This window comes from Thamnophis sirtalis, unplaced genomic scaffold (genome assembly GCF_051295495.1).
Source record: "Thamnophis sirtalis isolate CommonGarterSnake01/CBP01778 unplaced genomic scaffold, rThaSir2_p1.2 scaffold_3, whole genome shotgun sequence".
Taxonomy (NCBI): domain Eukaryota; kingdom Metazoa; phylum Chordata; class Lepidosauria; order Squamata; family Natricidae; genus Thamnophis; species Thamnophis sirtalis.
In genome coordinates, this window is record NW_028261383.1 from 161051330 (window position 1) to 161064284 (window position 12955).

Below are 12955 nucleotides of genomic sequence, written 5' to 3' on the forward strand. Positions count from 1 at the left end.
ACCCTCCCGGCTTTCCGCAAAGCCACCAAGTCCTGGCTGCTCCAGCAGGCCTGGGGGCCTGTGAAACATCCAGCCCCGCAGAAATTGTGAATGCTGCGGTTTTGTTTTTAAAGTGTTGTCTTTGTCTAGTCTTCCCCCTTCCCTTGTCTATTGTGAGCCGCCCGGAGTCCTTCAGGAGTGGGCGGCATACAAGACAAATAAAACTAAACTAAACTAAACTAAGCTTGCAGTCAGCTGAAGTAGCATGCAGTGCTTCACTCTAACCACCGCACCACCTCAGCTCTTTTAAGTTTATTCATGTGGCAGGCTGAATAAATTCATTTTTCATTTAAGGGGTGCTGGTATTATGAAATTTGGGAATCCCTATGGATGAAGAAAGTAAACGTTCGTTGTTGTACGAGAGATGGGTGGTCTCTAAATCTGATATATAAATAAAAATAAAATATAAATTTGGGCCACATTTTTACAGTTAGGGATTATAAGCATGCATGGTTTGAGCTCTGAAAGGAACGACGTAAGAAGAGTATTTTATGGATATTGTTTTGCAGTCCTGTGACACTTACCTCCTCCACTTTCAAAAGTAGGAATGGCAGGGAGCAGAACGTGGTGCAGAAAAAGTGTATTGCTGTTCATCTTGATGGTGCCTGAGAGTAGCCCACTGAAATAATGAATATACCTATCACAGAAAAAAGAAAGATAAAGAGATCATCCGTGGGACATGTAAAAATAAATGGGTCTAATTTTCATCCATAGAGGCAAATGGCCAGTTGCAGTTTTAATCCTTTTATATGTATTAGTTTCAGCCTATAATTAAATATACTATATTGCAACTTTACTTAATATATATATATATATTAGAATATTTTTACTAGAATATTATTATTAGGGGGAAAAAATCTTAACATCTCCCTAATACCAGAATCTAATAACAGACAATACAATGATGGCAAACCTATGGCACTCATACCACAGGTAGCATGCGTGCAAGAAGACTTTGGTCTTCTTTTAAGGCTGGTTTTTTTGCCCTCCAGAGACTTCCTTGAAGCCTCTGGAGGGCGAAAAAGTAGCCCTACCAGCAACCCAGAAGTTAAGGAACAGACTTCCAGTTTGCTTGTAGGGCTATTTTTCGCCCTCCGGAGCCTTCAGGAGGCTTCCCTGAAGGCTCTGGAGGGCAAAAAAGGGCCCTACGGCCAAACTGGAAGTCACCATTCCTAAAATTTCGGGTTGTCTATAAGGCCGTTTTTTGCCCTCCGGAGCTTTCAGGGAAGCTCCTGAAGTCTCTGGAGGGCCTTCGGGGAGGGGGGGGGGAGGCTGTTTTCAGTCTTTTAGGCTCCTAGACAGCCTCTGGCGCATAGGGAGGGTGAAAAAAGCATGTCAAAAGCAGGGCCATAGCATTCTGGGTGTGGGCATGCCCGCACACAACCCACCCACTCTCGCCCTGCTTTTGGCACATGATCCAAAAAAGATTAGCCATCACTGATATAGGTAGTCCTCAACTTATGATCACAATTGAGCCTGAAATTTTTGCGCACACCAAACTGGCAGTGATGCCAGCAGCAACCCACCCTGATATAAATCCTTTTTCCCACCATCAGAGCTAAAGAAGCTTCTTGGATGAGTAGCAAAAAGTCTTCAAAGAGAAACAAGACAGTCCAGTTGTCCTCTTGAAAAAGCACCGGGTATAAGAAAGAGGGTGCAGGACTCACCTCTTCTGCGATGGCTGGAGGGAGGCAGCTACTTTGTCTTCACAGAACTTGCGCATGGTTAGTGTGCTGAGAGCCTGGTCTGCACTGAGGAGAGAAGAGAAGGAAGGGAAATAGAGTTGCATTTATGCATTGGCAGGTTACCCAATTGACAGGTTACAGATACATTCGGCCCACCAAAAATGTAGCTTAAGAAGAAAGCTGGAAAATGAGACTGAGGAAGGAAAGGAGAAGGAAAAAAAAGACCGTCAGTGCTAGAGTAGCCCCTCCATCGTTTTCCCTTGCTCAATACCTTGCAGAGATTTTGCTGTAGTACATGTAAGAGGCTACGATCACACCCGTCTTGCCCTTGTTGCCCTGGCACAAAGAGAGAACATGTTAAATTGGCATTGGAATCATGCATTGTGACTATAAATTCAGGGGTGCAAAAAGTTTTGGCAAAATATAACAACCACCTTGGAGTGTGGATGGGAAAGCACAAAAACGGGAAAGCAAAAGAAGATACATTATTTTTGCCTACGCTCACTTTGTTTACTGGATTCACTTTGTATATCGATAAATACAATTCATTCAATCTGTTCGTTTCTATAATCTCACTATACTGTTAGTTGGGAAGCCATTCTGCACCACCACTATATGAACCATCCAGTATCTGTTCAATGACTTCCCCCTTCTTTGTAAAGCTGAGGGACTTAACTTTTCCATGGAAGAAGTTCCAGGCTGTCCAAAAAGCCTCCAAGGAAAACTTTTTAAAACTTGCAATTGAAAGGAAAAACAGAGATGGAAAAATCCATTAATTATACTTTTTTTCAAAAAAAAAAAAAAAAGAGAGAGAGAGAGAGAGAGAGAGAATGAACCCAGAGAATGGTTATTCAGCCTGATCATGTCTTAATAAACAAAAGCTGTTGGTCATAATTAGGGGGGGCAATTTTGTATATTATTCTCTTTTTTTCCTGTCCAATCTGGGAATGTAAAACCTTTCTTCACTTACCAGTAGCTTTATAAATGAAAACTAATTCAATGTCTTTCAGGGAATCACTAGAAAGAGGTGGGAAATGCTGATTAAGATTCCAGCTCTGATACAATATAGGAAAGTTTGCATGATGCTACTTCATTACATAAAGGACTTTGGCAGCCATATAGACTTTCAATGTTTGACTAATGAATTGGACCAACCTGATGTCCTGCTTACCTTTCTATCAGCAGAATAAAGTGAAGGTATACTGTTTATGCATCAATCTAATCCTTTTTCAGAGGACCTTCTAAGTTGCTGACTTTGAGGACATACCAAAACCACTCAGCTAATGATTCTGGAAAGCCAGGATCTCACCCCTTTCCCCTAACAGCAGGCAGTGTCCACTGCCTTATTTCCTCTTTGCTCATCATATTCCTTCCTTACATAAATAGCTATAATAATCAGGAATTTGGGAAGATTTTTCTCTGACCTTGCAGTGAAGGACAGCCACATGCTGAGGGTCTGAATTTAACCAGGTCTCCATGGCTTTGCAGATGGAACAAATTTTGTCCAGAGGTGGAGCATGCAGATCTGGCCAGCCAAAATCTTGCACCTGGACCATCAAGGAGAAAGAAGTATTGGAGTTAAGAACTTGCTGAGGTATATAGGGAGGAGACAAGCTTTTGGAACTGGTAAGTACAATTTCTTGCCTATAGAATGGAACCCCTATAAGAAGCATAGGGCCTTTCCTCACCGAGTTGAAGGGTTCCCCATCCCATCTTTAGTTAGCAGGAAAATATAGTGACATAAAAATCAGTTGTTCCCAATGATGACCTTTATCTCACCTTTATTGCCTATGTTGCTGTCACTGTAATCACTGATAATGTGACTCTAATTATAGCTGGGAAAGAATTGGTTAGAAAACCTTACTAGTTTTATGCATCTTTATGTACCTTGAAAGTGTCCCTGGATAGGGTTGGCAGAAGGAGAAAATTACATTTTTACCATCTTTAGAGCTATAAAATGCAATGAGCACTATTAGCACTCTTCGTATAAAGAATAACAAGAAGGAAATAATAATAATAATCTGAGCTCTTTGGCGTCTCAATTGCTAATTTTTAAAGGTTTAACACATTTTAATGACTCTCCCAAGTCTTACAGCCAAGTAACTTGCTTGCTTTCAACTAAGGAGCTACTTCTGGTTTTAGGTACGTACAGTCTTAGGTTCAATTATTATATTTTCTCTACTGCATTTCTATCTCCTTGAATTGCAAACTTTATATCCGTTTATAAAAATAAAGTACCGTAGAACAATACACAGTAATAAAATAATACACAATACAAGAATAAAATAAATGAAACTGGGATAATATATAAACATTTTAAAAATTCAGAAAATATCCTGTTTTGTGTCTAAATATACCGACATAGATGGTCTTGAGCACAATAGGCCCTCCTGAACGGCTTAGCTTTAATTGCTTTCAATGAAATTACAATCACAGAAAATTAGCATTCTCTTTATAAATGTTGCCTAATATAATTTAGTACCATATGTAAATATTTACTGTGCATTATATCTTTCTTTCTAGGATTAATACCTGTTTCTCTCCTTTCTTTTTTAATCAGCTGAGAATGAGAATGAACAAATAAAGCTAGACTAACAACCTAATTATAATTACTGTACTTTAATCACAGAATTCATAAAATGTGAATCATAAAATTCACATTTTATGAATCTCTACCATCTGAAAGCTTCTAATAACCACCTAAACAGTTTCAGTTTAGATTTAGTCTCAATTTAATGTAAGCATCTTGGCCCCAAGCTCTCATCTCTCACCTTGGGGTTCAACCGGATGATGTCATTCCGTTTCTCTGACAAGTTGAGCAGCTGTTGACATAAAAAGCATCTTTAGCAGTTTACTCGACCAATGCAGCTTTCAACTAATAACCTAGAACATCTTGATCAGGACATTTTAAGCACAGTTTATTCATGTGATTTCATCCCAAATGTTACTCTCTCTTGCCAAATAAGCTTGTTAAGATGCTTGGCAAAAAAAAAGTTTTATAGTTCCCTATTCCTCTTGAAAGTCAGAATATAGCTCGTCCCAAACCCTGCCCACCCAACGCATAGGCTGCTCCTATAAGTGAACTTTATACAGTAGAGTTCTTCAAACTGAAGATAACACCAATGCTTTACTTGATATAAAATCATGACATCCTATAGGACAAAATGATCATCATTCCTCTCTATCTCAGAGGTGAAGCAGGCGTTTTCACATACTCACTCAAACCTACATAGAAATGTCAAGTTGGCTCCTCCCTTAGAGTAACTCTCCTCACCACTCAATTGATTTTTCTGCTTATCCTCATCCTCATCCTCAACATCCTCATCCTCAACATCTCCTCGGCCTCCTTACCAGATACTTGTCCTCATGCTTGGATTTGAGCATTTGTGCCACCTCTCGGAGATTGCTACGGTAACGTTGTTCCTCCAAAGCAGGAGGAAAAGACACAGAGATGATACGTTCAGTGATGTAGATGAGGTCAAAATCATACTTGCGCTCCATTACGTGGTCCAGACTGAAGCTTCTGAAAGGAAGAAAAGCAGAAAGTTTAAGGGAACTGGGACTCCAGAGGTCCACAGAATCACAATAAGCACTGAAGATTACAAAATAAATTAGCAGGCAAAAGAACTAAAACCTACATAGTTTACCATTTGGCAAGCCTAATTTTCAGTGGAATCTTCCAATAACACAGCTGAAAGCGAAATATTGCAATTGTGCAGGTACCAATTGAAGAGAATATTTGTAGCTCAGGGTTGAACTGTGGGGTCCTTGGTGCTCTCTGAGCTTGGATGCTTATTTGCAGATGGTTCATTGACTTCATCCGTACTACCGTAGAAGGGAATGGGGTTTGCTTTCTACTTACGTACAAGTGGTTTGTCCTATTAGTGTTGGTAGGAGTGTTCTTGCTGGTTCCTTGATTAGGCTGTTGTTGTTTTTTACTGTTTTAATGTTTGTCTAAGATGATAGTTCCTTGATTGGAGTATTTGCTTACTGTTTCATTGTTGTTAATCTTGGTGATAATTTCTGCTTATCTGGGTGTTGATTGCTAGGGAGTTGGTGTTTTGGACTTTTTGTTTCCTTTTAGTTTTTAATTGTCTCTTTAGAATGGTAGGTATGTGTTGTTTAAGAGCCATAGTGGCAAAGTGATTAGAGTGCAGTACTGCAGGCTACTTCTGCTGACTGCCAGCCGCCTGCAATTTGGCAGTTTGAATCTCACCAGGCTCAAGGTTGACTCAGCCTTCCAAACTTCCGAGGTCGATAAAATGAGAATTCAGGTTGTTGGGGGCAAGTTGCTGATTCTGTAAACTGCTTAGAGGTCTATAAAGCAATGGGATATAAGTCTAAGTGCTCTTATTATTGCTATGTGCCTGTTGGTAGCTGATTTGTCTGAGTACCATGCTTCCACTTGTGCAGGTACATTAAACCAATATTTAACAAAACCAGTGGTTCATCTTATACCCAGTTCTAGGAGCAACCAGTACTTTTCTTCATGTGCTTTTCTTAAATTTATATTCTGCTACTCCATATAATGATGGAATTGGAAAGTGTCTTGGAAGTCTTTGTATGTAATCTTCTGCTTTCTGTAGAGCAGAAGCAGCATTTATACGACAAATAGTCCTGACCAACTTCTGCTTAAAAACCTCCAACGGGGGAAAAAACCACTGCAACTGCTTCTTCAATTGATAATTTGCATCAATACAAAATATTCCTTCTGTATTTCTTCACTCATTTTTAACAGCAATAGCACTTAGACTTATATACCACTTCATAATGCTTTTACAGCCCTCTCTAAGCGGTTTACAGAATCAGCCTATTGCCCCCAACAATCTGGGTCTTCATTTTACCAACCTCAGAAGGATGGAAGGCTGAGTCAACCTTGAATTGATGAGATTTGAACTGCTGAACTGCAACTAGTAGTCAACTGAAATAGCTTGCAGTGCTGCACTTTAACCACTGCGCCACCTCAGCTCTCTTAAGCATTTTTAATGTAATTTTTTAAATATGTATGTAGTTTGTGGTTTTGTTCTTTTTGCTCCTTTCTTTTTTCTAATCATTATTTTAAAAGCAATAAAAACGACTAAAAATTAATTGCATCTATTAGTGAGTTTCCCCGTAACATTTAATTAATTGCTTCCTTGCAATGCTCATTCATACACTGTAGCTAAGGTCTTCTGCAACAACAGAGAATAAGTCAGTTGACTTTCTGAAGACTTCAATCTCCAGTGAAGCAGCTGTGATATGGGGAAAAACCTTCTCATTTGTGAAGATTGGGCCTTAGCCTTGACCCAGAATATTTTGGCCAATAAGAATGCAGATGGAAGAAAATGCTGTTCTTAGATCACTAGATTTGTTTAAGGAGATAAAGCTTGCTATCACAGAACAATGGATGAGGAATGCATGGCTTATATTCATATCTAGTCCTTATTAATGAAAACTATCTTGATAGGGATGAGTCAAAAGAAAAGAGGCAATTCTGATGAACTTTGTTAAAAAATTCTCTCCCCAACTCATTTACTAATTGCAACAAAAGGAGGCAAGAGTACAAGCATGATAGATAGTATAGTATATTATTTATTGTCATTGTACTTAAATACAACGAAATTGTTAAACGATAAACGATTGAAGAAAACAATAGTGTTTTTATATATGATAATTGCGGTGAGTTATATGCAAAGAGATGGAAAGACTTATAAATTCCTACAATGGCAGAATGGATGGTGAAGTTAATGGAACTAGTTGAGACAGTGAAATTAACTACTTTGATTAAAGAAAAGACTTTGTCTAGCTTTGTTTTTATGTAGCTACCACTTTTGGACTTTTTGTTAGAAATCACAAGAGATGTTACATTAATTTTGGGACTTGACAATTGGAAATATTTATGATTGTGGAAATACTGTGTATTATTGAATTTTAGGTTATTTATGTATACAATTGTATCGAAGAAAGTTGGAAGTTACTTACCCTTTTTCGATTTCTTTTCATTTCTTTTCTATTCTTTTCCACCTTTCTTGTCCTCTATTTTAACTTAATTCCTTCTTTGTTTTTATAGTTTATTTTTTGTAGAAATTTAATAAAGTGCATTTTTTTACAAAAAGGAAGCAACCATGCTTATCTTTTTAGAATAAAGCATATGGTACTGAGATGCCTTCATTTTTCTCCCCCATTGTTATTAACTTAATGGCATTCTCCGTGATATTGTATCCTCAGGTGAATGGCGTCATTCACAACTGATTCAATAAATATTAACACTTACTTTCTTGTCTCTCCCCCCTCGCCCCCAATAGCCAAACCTAAAATTCAGTGCAGTACTAATCCATTTTCTTCCTAGTTCTAAAATGACGGGAGTTACTCATGTGATTAACTGAGGATAATGTTAGTAGAAGAAACCAAGAGAAGATGACCCCTGGCTACAAAAATAGCTCACCATTAAAAACAATAGACTAAAAGCTGGTCCATCCCTCACCTTCCCTGAATTTCAAGGCCAATATTATTACACCCCCACACACACACTGTCAGGGTCAGGCTGTACCTGGGCAACGTATTCCGTTGCTTTGCAGTGTTGAGGGACTTGGTGGAGCCCTGAAAAATAAAGGAAGGAAGGAAGTCAGCATCTAACAAATGTGTGTAGAAAAATATTGTATTCACAGCAAAGACAAGAGCACAATGAATGAGAATATTAATGTGTAAAGAAAGAACATAAAAATTAAATAGGAAAATATTCACAAAACACCAATTTTTGGACCCATTTTACTGACTATTTTACATTTTCAACTAGTGTTGGCCTTTATTGTTAGTTCTGAGGGACCAAAGATTTGTCACTTCATCAATCTTTCGCTTAATCTGAGACAGTGCCTAAGTAGTGCACCACTGTGCTTTTTGTATCCCTGCAAATCAGTATTGATTCCTGGTGTCTGCCAGTCCCTGTAGTTTTCTTGGCAAGGGTTTTTTGGAAGTTGATTGGCCTTGCCTGCGTCCTTGGGCTGAGAGAGGCTGATTGGCCTAAGGTAACCCAGCTGGCTTTGTGCCTAAGGTGGGACTAGAACTCATGGTTTCCTGCTTTCTAGCCTGGTGCCTTTAACTCTAACACCAAACTGGCTCTGCTATCTGTGCTAGAACAATCGTCTGCCACAAAATAAGTATAAAGTCAGTTCTTCTACGAGAAAGGCAAGGAGACGAAACACCTTGATTTGACCCCAGGACCAGAGATACTTTTTCATAATGTGTCTTGAAGTTCACATGATTTTAATGACTAAGTCGGAAAATTCATGACGACTTTAAGTACAAACGCATTAACTACAAAAACAAAGAAGACAAATCTTCCCACGCTCCTAGGGATTAATGTCAACATAATGGTTAAAACGCCAGTCTATGGGACAGGCAGGTTCAGAAGAATAACATCAAACAGAGCCTTACCAAATGTTCAATGCGCCGGACTGGGGCTGTATTCCGTCTCTAAACATAGGGAAGAAGATGATATGTGTTTAAGTTCAAATATAAAAAAAACCCAAAGAACATTAACAACAAGATTGCATGATGATGCGGTTATGTACAGTTTCAAAGAAGTAAGAATGTTGCTGCTCATTGAACTGTGAGTGCTACTAACCACAGAGCTGAAGAAAAATCATGCAGTGGCAACTTGTTTTGCCAACAAAACAATGCAGTGGCAAGTAGTTTTCCTGCTAGGATACACCATCCAAACAATCTGCCATGAACATAATGTAAATTGCTCCCTCCATCCTCAAATCCACCCAGGACACAAGTCAGAGATGGTATTCAGCCAGTTCTGACAGATTCTTGAGAACAGGTAGTGGAAATTCTGAGTAGTTCGGAGAACTGGCAAATAGGCTGGCCCCGCCCTCACTGCCTCCCAGCCAATCTTCTTTTGTTGCCCTGAACAGGAGAACAGAGCTGGAAATCAGGTTAGTAGGGTGGTGAGGGAATGGGGATTTTGCAGTATCCTTTTCCTGCCATGCCCACAAAGCCACATCCACAAAGCCACATCACACCCACCAAGCCACGCCCACAGAACACAGTTCTGAAATGTTGAATCCCACCATTGACACAAGTCACTGCTACATAGACTTCCAAGAGTAACCCATATATCTGAGCAAAATCTGCCAAGGTTTTCCTTTGATGTCTCACTTCTTTTTAAGACAGAAGTAGAAACCATTTTGCTCTGGGGGCTGAATTCTTCCCCTACCCCCAATTGGACTGACATTCCCAATTCTATTACCAGTACAGGTACTCTCTGACTTATAACAGTTCATTTAATGACTATTTAGTTACAACGGCACTGAAAAAGTCACTTGTGACTGTTATTCACAGTTACAACCCTTGCAGCATCCCCATGATCATGTGATCAAAATTTGGATGCTCATATTTATGACAATTGCAGTATCCTAGGGTCAGTGGTGTGGGATTCAAATAATTTAACAACCGGTTCTCTGCCATAATGACCAGCTGAGTAGGCATAGCTCGGTGGTCATGTGACAATGTGGCTGTGGCCAGCTCACGTCGATGGGCGCTTCGCCTTAGCTGTTACAATGTAATAAGAGTTAACCGGAGAGGCAGTTTCTGTAAACAGGGCAATAAAGATGAGGCTAGAAACAACGCCATAATTTTTCCTTCCTGCCTTCCTTATAGGATTAGCCCTGTAAAGTGGGGGAAAATAAAATAAGATTTCTTCCAACAACTGGTTCTCCGAACTGCTTAGAAAGTTACGAACCGATTCTCCTGAATAGGTGCGAACCGGCTGAATCCCATCACTGCCTAGGATCAAGCAATCAGCTCTTGCAAACTTCTAACAAGCAAAGTCAATGGGGAAGCCAGATTCACTTAAGAACCATGTTAGTAGCTTAACAACGGCAGTGATTCACTTAACAACTGTGGCAAGAAAGGTTGTAAAATGGGGCAAAACATAATAAATGTCTCACTTAGCAGTAGAAGGTTTGGGCAAAATTACGGTGTAAGTTGAGGACTAATACCAATACCAATATCATTATATATTTATCATTACCCCTGTTTTTTTTAAAGAGTATTTCTAAATCACAAGTATTGAACAATAGTAGGACTACTTTGCTGTCCTAGTTGTTCTTCCATCTAAATTGCAGGACTTGGAGAAAAAAGCTTTGTTGATAAATATCTGAGGAAATAGACTCTGATCCACAAAAGCTTATATGATAGCACATATTTAAACCGTCACAATAGTTCTACGTTCAGCTGTCCACTAACGTAGAAGGAGAAGAGGATTTGCAGTGAAATGCAGGCCACTTTCTGCCCACACAAGAGCAAAAACCAAGAAGGCAGAACTGAGAGGAACAGCTCTCAGCTGCCTGGAAATCTTGGCCTTCCTTGGTCCCCTTCAAAGAGCTTTGCAATCTCTCAGCCTTCCCTTCAACAACAATGCATGTGGCTTCACTTCTGCTGAACTCTCACCCCCAAACCTCCCATCTCTTTGAAGATGGCATCACGTATGAATGGGGTGGTCATTCAGTGGCAGAAAACATACTCCAAAGGTTTGCACAGGTGGAACAGGCACAGAGGGACCCAAGTGTAGATTAATTTTTGATCCACACCAATGGTGGGTTGCAGGCGGTACGCTCCGGTATGGGTGTACCAGAGCCAGCCCAGATACCGTTCCGGTACAGTGCTCCGGAGAGCCCGCCCGCCCCCCGAGCTCCTTACTGGAGTTTAAAGGCTTCTGTGCTTCCGCGCAGGAACATGCGGAGCAGCTGGAGCGTTGCGGAGGCACTTGAACGAATGTGCATGCTGCGCGCATCCATGAGGACGCCGCCAGCCCCGTTCCAACTGTACTGGTTGGAATGGGATTTGCAACCCACACTGATCCACACACAACGCAAGTGAAAGATCTGGCACACATGTTACTTCAAATTTGGAAGCAACACATGGTCACATGAAAGCTTAATTACAAGAAGGGAGTGAAATAAATTAAAGGCAATGAATCCGCTGATTCAAAACTGTTGCCCTGCTCCCTTTTGGTATTAAATACAGTTTACAGTTTTGTTGTCTGCTGGCAAAGTGGGAGGAACCTAAACTAATTAGGGGGGAAGGACTAAATGGATCTTCCAATTCCTATCAATCCTCCTTGCTCTTGTGGAGAAACATAATTAAAGTGCAAATCCATTTCTCCCCCATTCTCAGTATCCAGTTGCTGTAATTCTTGTGAAACCTGGTTCTGAGAAAAGGAAGGAATATAGGTAGTCCTCGACTTACAACCGTTCATTTACTGCCCGTTCAAAGTCACAACGGCCCTGAAAAATGTGACTTATGACCATTTTTCACAGTTGCAAACTCAGCAGCATCCTTAGGGTCACGTGATCAAAATTCAGCTGCCTGGCAACTGGTTTATATTTATGACCAAAGGTCACGTGACCCCCCCCCCCTTTGTGACCTTCTGATGAGCAAAGTCAATGGGGAAGCCAGATTCACTTAACAATAGGGTTACTCACTTATCAGCTGCAATTATTCACTCAGCAACCGTGGCAGCAAGAAAAGTCATAAAATGGGGCAAAACTCACTTGACAAAAATGCCTCACTTAACAACAGACATTTTGGGCTCATTTGTGGTCGTAAGCTGAGGAGCAGCTGTACGCACCCGCAGCCCCCTCTTTTCTTTTGCTTTCCAACTGCCTCTCAACCAAACTGGTCAGGGCAACGTATTGTGGATTGATTCTCTTAAACCAGAGACATGGGAGATGGAGGGGTGGAGGGGAGACAATAGATTGAACTATCTTTACTCCAAAGAAGACAGAATAGGAAATATTTGGTTAGTTCAGCCTATAAAATGGCCATTATGCCTAGGATGATTATTTACATCAAGCAAGTCCAACTTGCAGCCTTGGACAACTCGTAATGTAGCTTACAATCATAAACATTTAACATTATGATGTGACTTTTTTAGTGATAATTAAAATAGTGTGTGTGTGTGTGTGTGTGTGTGTGTGTATCTATCTATTTATTTATCTGTCTGTCTGTCTATCTATCTATCATTTATCATCTATCTATCTATCTATCATCTATCTATCATCTATCTATCATCTATCTATCATCTATCAATCAATCAATCAATCAATCTATCTATCATCTATCTATCTATCTATCTATCTATCTATCTATCTATCTATCTATCTATCTATCTATCTATCTATCTATCTGTATATGTATATATGTACATATACATGTACATGTACATGTATATCAGTAATGGTTTT

General features: G+C 39.9%; 1 protein-coding gene across 2 annotated transcripts in view; it reads right to left on the minus strand.

The window, feature by feature from the left end:
• Nucleotides 1-12955, minus strand: part of TNS2 (tensin 2) — a 161984-nt gene that overhangs the window by 44816 nt on the left and 104213 nt on the right. The window contains exons 5-12 of one of the 2 annotated variants that reach the window (XM_087710626.1): nt 9138-9176; nt 8254-8303; nt 5076-5247; nt 4496-4546; nt 3149-3271; nt 1996-2060; nt 1707-1790; nt 564-676 (exon numbers count right to left, since the gene is read on the minus strand). In XM_087710626.1, the coding sequence (XP_087566752.1) occupies nt 564-676; nt 1707-1790; nt 1996-2060; nt 3149-3271; nt 4496-4546; nt 5076-5247; nt 8254-8303; nt 9138-9176 (697 nt within the window). Of the gene's footprint in view, nt 1-563; nt 677-1706; nt 1791-1995; nt 2061-3148; nt 3272-4495; nt 4547-5075; nt 5248-8253; nt 8304-9137; nt 9177-12955 lie in introns of those variants that run through there. The other variant, XM_087710624.1, reaches the window with a different exon arrangement.